Raw genomic sequence first — 9,861 nt, 5'->3', positions numbered from 1 at the left:
AAGATGAAAAACTATATACATTACATTTTTTGGGAGACAGATCAAACCGGATACTTGTACTCCCTTTTCGTTCAATATCTCCATCTATACTAAAACTTCGAATATCAAAACAACCTATAGTTACAAACGCGCCAAAACATAATGATGTATATAGCTTTACCAAGTAACAAGTATCCTTTGGAGTACCTGTGAAACGAACATTGTGATAAGAATTTGTTTGGAGATATTATGTTGGAGATAATCGGTTAATTTGTGCAAACAAAGTCCCACTTTGGAAATTAATTAACAGAAACTAATGTATGCATATAAGCACTTGATAACCTGTCTCTATCACCATTTTGATTTAAATTACTAGGAAACTCATAAACTTATATCCACGACATGTTGGGGTAAAAACGATCCTACATATTAACAATTAATACTTAATCACTTTGTTAATCGTGATCAACAACAATTGAAATGTGTGTTAGTCATCTTCTATGTACTTTCTATTTTCTTTTGGATTAATCATGTTCTTTGGTTTCTTTGTTATTTGCACAATGACAAAAATAAAAAAATTGTTACTACGTACTTTCTTGAGTTCTATGATGGTTAAAGACTTGTTTCTGAAACATTGTGTGAATTAAAAAAAAAATAAAAAAATAGTTAAATATTCCAAAGGATACAATTACAATATGATGCATTAAAAGGCGAGCCCAACTGAAAACAGATCCATAAAATAATTAAAACATGTCAACACGTTGTGCACAAGTCAAGGGCAAAAGTAGGTTGCAAAATGGTTAAAGGGTAGCACATGGTCATGACTGAAATAGGTTCAATAAAAAGACAGGGAATGCAGTAGGGATGACTAAATAAAGATTCTTTTTAGATCTTTTTGCAGACATGTACAACATTTCCTGCATCAATACTGGTATGGTACAACTTTATCATGCATGTGTGGGGATCTCCTACCTTAGGTCCACAACCATTTCCATGTTCATGGTTTACCAAAATTAGTTACTACAGATGCATTACCAATTTGTATAGTGCAAGTTCAAAATGCAGGAGGCCTTTATGTGACAACCACCAAATGGTTGTTGAGTAAATACATTCTCATAAGATGACACTTTTATGGAATCCGTATGTTTGGTAATGTTAAAAGTGATGGTTGATGATGTATAGTTGGTTTGTACTGTACAAGTTAATGATGAATAATGTGACAAAAGATATGATATATACCTGCAACTTGGATATGGAAAACTGGCTTCGGATGATCATTAAAAAGGAGAGAAATTAGTCTAGTGCCACTTCTATGGGTTAAGATGATGATGATAGATGCTTCTTTTAGTTTTGTAGTTTCACTTTGACCCTTGCATCTTGAAGCATCTTTGAGTACCTGTGAAACCCGTTCTTGAATGTGGACACCTGAAAATACCATTTACATTTGTAAATATAATACTATATAATATATAATTATACTTAAAGCCCTAAGGGCTGTCTTGAACACGCTTTAAACAGTTGTATATTCATGTAACCGCCACCACTATAAATAACCTCTATGTACGACAGTTTAAAGTGTATAAAAGACAACCCTAACGACTATCGTTAGTACAATTCTTATATAATTTATAATATTATAATACGATATTAGTGGAAGACCATTTATAAAATGTAAAAGAAATATTAGATTGGTTGAAGTAAAAGAAAACCAAGCATGTTACTTGAAGAGTCAAAATCAGAAGTTTTGAATTTTAAGACAACATTTTGGACATTCTATGTTGCCTTCACCACATTATTGTTGTAGTTGGCAGACCTTTATGTGTCATTTTCATCTATTATTATTATTTTCTAGAGAGTAAATGAAATACAGAAGCAATGAAATCTTAGCATACAAGTATTACAAACGTCAATGTAAAATGTTTACAAGTAAACAAAAAAATTACGTATAAAATAGTTAAATTTGTAGTTCTAAATACTTTTGTTACTATGAAGTCAATTATTCGTAAAAAGATAGTATTGATCATTTTTGCACCACTCAAATAAGTTTTCCAAATAATAACGTGAATTAACATCTTGTCATTCTTTTGTTGGTGTGCAAACAAAGTAAGCGAGGAACAAAAATGATGACTAGATAAGCAAAGTGATCAAAGAAACAATTATGAAATAATACATGATCATATATTCAAATTCAAATTTCAATAATTGGTATACGATTTACATGATGTTGATATAAATATTAGTATCATTTACTCGTATTTTTTAATAAACTAAAGTCAAACTTGGACATTTGATCCTGACAGATTGGACAAAAATAATTCAGTAAAGTTATTCTTATTTTAACAATTTGAATACCATGAATGAAAATGTATTATATTTACCGATAAATAATGCAGATTTCACTATAGCATATAATAATAGAAGCATGTAAATAATGAAAAAGGTAAACGCATAAATAGACGTTCCTATTAAAGCGGCAAGGGTCCCCAGCTACAAAGAATTTACAGTGTGGTTTAGTATTTACTATGATCTATGGCGTTTATGTGGTCTTGTTTAGGCCGTTTTCGATTTAGTTAGACTGACTTTCTTGTTGGGTTTAGCTTGCGGTTTATAGTGATCGAGTTGGTGATAGTTTTCACTTACTGTAGTTTGATTTGGGGTTTACGTTGGTGTTTGGTCAACGAATTAGTTAAGTATAGGCAGTCTACGTGTTCGAGCGACGTCAATTAATTTTTTGTTCACGGTTTGGCCGGTATTGGTTACCGATCAATCATGTAGATTAAAATAAATTTGAATGCAAGAGATGTTGAGATTATTGTTACGTTTTAAGAATCGTATTATAATCATTCCAATATCATCATCTTGGAATGAAGAACATCACGTTCCGTTAGTAACAATCCTTGTGATCTCTCAATCAATACTTCTTAAAGTATCATTAACCTCATACCTTTGACGTATAAGCTTTTCTCCATAATCGAATCTAACATTCAAATGAGGTTCATACTTTCTATTTATCGTGTGCCCAAGCTGGTATTACATCATATATTCGTGCGCTTATCTTAAGTTCAATATGAGCGTAGGGATAACAATGACTACCCGATTCATTGGATATCTACCCGACTATTGATGGATATGGATGATTTATTAGGATATGAATACAGATATGGATGAACCTAAATAAATATGGATATGGATAAAAAACTTTCATCCACAGATATATTCATTAAAACCTAAAAATACGTAAATATAGATATATAAATACACATTTACTATTATAGATACATTTAAAACAACCAATACATTTTGTTTGCAACCATATAATAAGTTCATTATGTTATATTACGATAAACATGTATATCTAATCAAATAAACATAAAATTACACTTTTAAATTGTCATTATCTTTGATTAATGATAACTTTAATAAAATGTTTTCTATCTTCGACAAAGATTATACGTTCTTGTGGATGGAATTTAATTATTTCATGTTATAATTTTTTTTCTTGTTATATTACGTTTTTGTTTTCATTATAGATCAGGAAATACTGTAACGCTTCTAGAAAATCCAATGGAAATCCATTAACCCGCTTAATCCATTGGATTGGATATGGATGGATGAACTGAAATTAAATGGATACGTATATAGATATGGATATGGATGAAAAAAAAAGTAAATAGATATGGATACGGCATCATCCGATCCATATCCGATCCATTGACATCCATATATGAGCGCCTTCAATGTGCATATATCGTGCGGAAATTACATATAGGCAACTACTCCTGTGTTTCTTCGTTTATGGCACGTTCGAGGTGGTGTGAGTATCATCGTTTGGCTTCTGATCTGATTTACCTCTTGCACTTGAGCGATGCAGTTCGAATGAGTCATCGTCACTTTCTTAGTTTCTTTGACACACATTTGGCTTATCGTATCCTCTGATTCGTTTGGTTTGGTTTCATGTTTCTAAGATCTCATGACCTTTTTTGTTCATGAGTTTACAACCTCTGAAGGTTTTTGGTAGAGTTGCTAGAGGTAACTTGTTCGGCGGGGTATTTAAAAGTTCAGACTTTGGTTAGGGTTGATAATGGTCGTCCGATCTAATGGATATACACCCAATCCACCCGCTTCGTGATGGATGTGGATGAACCTAAGTATATTGATACTAATATAAATGAATCTAAATGAATATGGATATGAAAATCGATGAAAAGTTTCATCCATAGATATATCTATTAACACACGAAACACATATACAAATACATAAATATAGATATATGTTTACATATTTACTACTCGTATTACATATGCATTTATCGCTAGATTTACATTTTGCTTTCAACCTTATAATGTGTGACAACCCGGAAATTTTTGACCAAATTTAAACTTAATCTTTGTATGATTAACATTTTCGACACGATAAGCAAAGTCTGTAAAACTGAATCTCAAAATTTTTGAACTACTTTTATATATTTAAATACCCTTCGGTTGTTTTCGACGATTCGCGAACAATTATATGTAAATAGATACATATATACTATAACTTGAAAATGTAACGATGTATTAATTGTTTGATACAGTACATTAAACTTATTAGTTTAAATATCTATTTGAATATATATGATAAGTTGAAATATTTATTATTAAAATTAATTATAAATAACTTCCAATGTGTATTTAAAAACTGATTTATGTATATTAAAAAGATATATACATATATATAATTTCAAGTTATTTAGTAAATGATAGTAACATTCATTTATTGATTCGATTGATATTTAGATAAGTTAACTAAAGCGTTTAAGATGAACCAGTAAAACACTAATTTGCTACAGTATTTTCAAATTGCTACAGTACCCAAAATGCTACATAGTCTTCGAAAATCACTATTTGCTACAGTGAAATTGACTTTGCTACAGTGAATTGCTACATTAAAAAATGACTTTGCTACAGTAACTGCGCTACAGTAAAACACTATTTCAAAATAAATAAATATATATATATATATATATATATATATATATATATATATATATATATATATATATATATATATATATATATATATATATATATATATATGTATATGTATATACTACGAGACGATAATTTATAGAAGCAAATAACCAAAACACTTAATTGATTAAAGCTACACTTAGAGTGACATAGTTATCAATGATTAAGTTTACATTTTGACAAAGGTACGAGTCACGAAACGAAAAGTACTAGTTTTCTCAGCGTACGAAAGGGCGTTCGAAAAACCGGAACCGGGACATAAGTCGAGTGACAACGTACGACTTATCGAAACAAAAATTACAAGTCAACTATGCATGTGAATTTAATATAATATATAATTAATTATATAAATTAAATATTAAATTAAATATATTATATTTATAATTAAAAAATATGTCGACAAACTAGAAGTTAAAAGATCATGAGCTGGAAATCCATCTCATGCTATCGTATGGGAAATGGTCTTGGAGGCCATGCGATCGCATGGCAGTCCTGGACAGGCCATACCTATAAAAGCTCGAGATATCTGCCTCTGTTTTGATTTAAAATTACTCCGTAAGTAAATTATTTGTTGTTGCTGTTGTTGTTGTTGCTGTTGTTGCTGTTGCTGCTGCTGCTGCTGCTGTTGTTATTGTTATTATTAATCTTAATATTATTAGTAGTAATATTATTAATTAGTATTATACATAAAATACTACGACGAGGTCATGAGCGTATCACTTTCAAAATAGTTTTATGAGCGGGATAAAACTAAGGAAATTATGGGTTATTGCCAAGAAGGTTATGGGTAATGTTCGGGGGTATATTTGTGAATCAAATCTAGTGTTTATCATCACCATGTATCTTATTTTGACTTCATTGTCAACGGATGTATTATGGTAAACTATTATTTATGGTGATTGTCTATATGTAGAAATCATCAAACGTTGAAAACCTTAGAAATTGATATTCATTTATTGTGTACCTTTTGAAAAGAATGCAATGTTTACAAAACGTATCATATAGAGGTCAAATACCTCGCAATGAAATCAATGAATGACGTGTTCGTCCATATGAATTTGGAGCGATCGTCACATAATGATAATGATGAAATAACTATGAGATATTACAATAAAACATGTATATCAAACAAAATAATCATACAAATTTCATTTTTAATTTTTCATAATCTATGTTTATTGATAAATTTAATAAAATTGTGTTCTATCTTTGACAAAAAGTACACATTTTTTGAATAAATTTTAATTATCTTATGTTATATTTATTTTTGTTATATTACGGTTTTGTTTTAATCGCATATTATGACATATTATAACATTTTTTTTTAAATCCAATTGATATCCATTAACCCGCTTAATCTGGTAAATATGGGTATTGATGAATGAACTGAAATTAAAAGAAAAAAAGATATAGATGTACAAAAACTAAATGGATGTGAATAACGGCATCACCTGATCCATTGTCATCCCTAATTTCGGTCATTTCAAATCTTCAACATCGGGTATATTTACCCTTTTGGTGTTTTGATGGGTTCGTTTATTGGACTGTCACGACTTCACGAGGTGAGATGATTTTCGACTTCAATAGATTGTCACAAGTTTACGCTATCATGAGTGAGTCGGTATTTAATTTTCTGATGAGTCTCTAGACTCGTGTTGTTCATAGATGCGGGTTTAGTATGTTGCAATTGTTTGTTGGTGCTTGTTTTAGTGTCTTGTTCAATGTTATTATGATGTAATCATGCGATAAGTTGGTTCAAGTTAATTATTTAAGTTGGTAGTTCAATTGGAACGTAGATCGTTTCAGTGTGATATAATCAAACAAATTTGTAGGGTCTTAATCACTTGCAACCTTTTTAGGTTCTTTAATCTTTTTTTAGAAAGGTTTGAGAGACATCGAATGCTATCATTTGCATCCACGCACGCTAGGTAAGAAACTTCAAGTATCGATCACGGGTTGCCTGGCAACTAATCGCGAAAATTCTGGAGAAAATCTCTCCTCCTCGAAATCGAACCCGAGTTGTTTGACAACTAATCACGGGTCCACCTTACTAAGGATTGATACCACTCAGCTGAAAGGCCGGTGGTGGTTCTTCAATCTTATTATATTTGAATTTTTTCTTATTGACTATTGACTAAATAATACTCCGTATAAAATAGAAGACATTCTTTATTCTTTTACGACTATATAAAGATGTTCACCAAAAAAGTCAACAAAGGCCAACGAAAAATGTTTAACCCGCATAAGGGCCCACAAGCAATGCAAAATATCCCTAAATTTCTCCAGAAAAATTCCTTGATAATACTTGTACTTGATAAAAATTAAATTCGATACAAAAATAATATTCGAAGCTAATCAAACACCTCAACTTTTAATCCAACTTGGTTAAACTTTAAAAACTTTTATATGCCGTATAGTTTGTACGTTACGCATATAAATATGGACAAAGCAAGTTCATGATATTTTTGTGAAGCTAATTACGGAGTAATTAATTAATTATAAATTATGGGGAATGATTCTCACACACACTTTTTTGATTCTCACACACCTATTTTAACCTTTTACTCTTCTAATAATACTCAATTGGTGTGTGAGTGTGTGTGAGAATCATGCCCATAAATTATAATTAATTAATTAATTAATTAATTAAGTGATGTGGAAAAATAGAAAAGGATAACTTACTGCTTCAATGTCAATTTTGTAAACCAATAGCTTCCGTCGTTCTCTACAACTGGTCCGATACGCCACCACTATGTGTCCGATCGCCATCACCGACGAACACACAAACAATGCCAGCTCCGTCGCTTCAACACCGTCACTGAAAATAAACGACGCTTTTAACGACACAATTAGCAACGACGTTACACAACAAACCGTCGTTATTCCTAAATACGGCCCCGTCGATAACCCTGGGCCGTCACATAATCCGTACACACCTGCAACGTTTCATAACCTCACAATAAATTATTTATTGTTTAAAAAAAAACAGAGGAACTAATTACTGTAAAAAATGATAAAAATAAAAAATAGAACTCGATCGTAACAAATTGACGTACAAAGAATGATGCCTGATCGGATGATGGAGATGAGAGGGATATCAATAAGCGAGTAACGGAAATCGTAATTGCGTAGCTGAGACGACAGCGTTTCGATGAAAGATAAATTGTGATCGGAAAAGGGGGAAGCTGAAAACAAAGCTGCCGGAAGAATGGAATCAGCGGTTGCAACAAGTATTGGTGCAGAGAATAATAAAAATGAAATAATCATTGTTATTAAAAAGGCTACAGTTTTAATTCCTCTTAATACTTTTTTGCTTCTTTCATCTTTCAAAAACCCTAACATTTTTCGATTTCTAATTTTTCAGTTGAGGGAAGTTGAATGAGTTGAAACTATTTTTCTCTCCCTCTAAAGTTTTTTGTTATTTCTTCTCTCTGTATATAGCACGGTTTCTTTTTGTATCGAAAAAGAATCAACATTTTCCGAAATAAAATATAATATTAATAGGGGACTATTTGTAATTAAAAATTGTGTTTTCGGCATATAATGGTAGTTTTTGTTTTCAAAAGTAAATAAAGTGGTCCAGAATGTTGTTGAACGGTTCATAATTTGGATAGTTCAAAATCTCTAAATAAATTTAGTTCTGAATTAAAATAAAGTGTTTGATATGTTATTTTGAAAGAACGATAAGAGATAAATTAAGTAAAATTACATTATTAACGTTTTACAAGAATAATATAAGTAGGATATTATTAAAAAAATTACTCCATGTGTTTAATAGATAAGAGAATGTTTTAACTCTGAATGGTTCCGCATCGAATGTCGAACCATTTAGAATCATATGTCATTCGGAGGTCGAAAACAAACGCTAAATGCGAAATGGTTCAACAATCAGCGCTGAAACATTCAGCTAAAATCCAAACAAACACACCTTATGTTTTCCAGCAAATCATGTCTGTGCCTTGTTTTAATATTCTTGATCCGTATTAGCTGGTATCATAGCGAGGTATCTCCTCATTTTAACGGCAAGTGATAATGAGAGCATGAAGACGGTCTCTCTAACGTGATCAGTAGATTGAAGAAAAAAAATAGCAATTGAAGAGCTGACAATTTGCATGGATCAAATAGAGGTTAATATGTAACAACCCAACCTAATATCCAAACAAACAAGCGAAATATATATATATTTTTTTATACAGTATGGGTGCGCGGCGCGCACAAGCCCATTTCAGTTCTGTCAGGAATTGTCAAATTTCAAATAAAGATCACCCACTTCCCGACATATTTAGACGAAACGCTTTTCACAACATGTTCTTATATGTAAAACTAACACATTTCAATGATAAAACAAGTTTTACGAACCCGGGCCCACATATGGCCGAAATACGAGTTTCGTGCAAAATATATAAGTTTCAACCGAATTAATTTAAATTTCAAACGACACTAGAGCATGATGTTTGGAGGTTAAACTACCCAAATCTCGGTCAACTCCAAAAGCTATCACATCAAAAGCGTCCCCTACAAACAAAGCAGGATCTATAATCCATACGAATGCCCTTACCCTTGTCTCCGCCGGAGCCTATAAAAAGATAAACAACGAGAGGGTAAGCAAAGCTTAGTGAATGCAATAATTATACATATACATATATAACTTACTTACTTGCATCACTCACCCCAATTCCGCATACATACTAGCAATATAATTAGCATACTCACATAATGTATAACGCTAAGTCCCCGATAACGCAAGCTAGTATAACAATAGCATATAACACAAACAATATAATATGCTACGCCACAATACACAAACATTGATGTTCACAACATCCAATAGTATTCAAATTCCAAGGCTAGCCCAACGAATGGTATCGTCAA

At 31.4% G+C, this 9,861-nt stretch overlaps 1 protein-coding gene across 1 annotated transcript; it reads right to left on the bottom strand.

The window, feature by feature from the left end:
* Positions 1-611: 611 nt before the first annotated feature.
* On the bottom strand, positions 612-8,400 carry LOC139867267 (uncharacterized). Its single transcript, XM_071855609.1, has 3 exons — positions 8,046-8,400; positions 7,672-7,925; positions 612-1,404 (listed from the first exon to the last, which is right to left on the bottom strand). Exons 1-3 carry the CDS (start codon positions 8,329-8,331, stop codon positions 1,324-1,326), a joined length of 621 nt encoding a protein of 206 aa, XP_071711710.1. The 5' UTR covers positions 8,332-8,400; the 3' UTR covers positions 612-1,323.
* Between the last annotated feature and the right edge of the window lie 1,461 nt (positions 8,401-9,861).

This window comes from Rutidosis leptorrhynchoides, chromosome 9, assembly GCF_046630445.1.
Source record: "Rutidosis leptorrhynchoides isolate AG116_Rl617_1_P2 chromosome 9, CSIRO_AGI_Rlap_v1, whole genome shotgun sequence".
NCBI lineage: Eukaryota > Viridiplantae > Streptophyta > Magnoliopsida > Asterales > Asteraceae > Rutidosis > Rutidosis leptorrhynchoides.
This window is presented reverse-complemented; position numbering and strand designations above follow the sequence as displayed.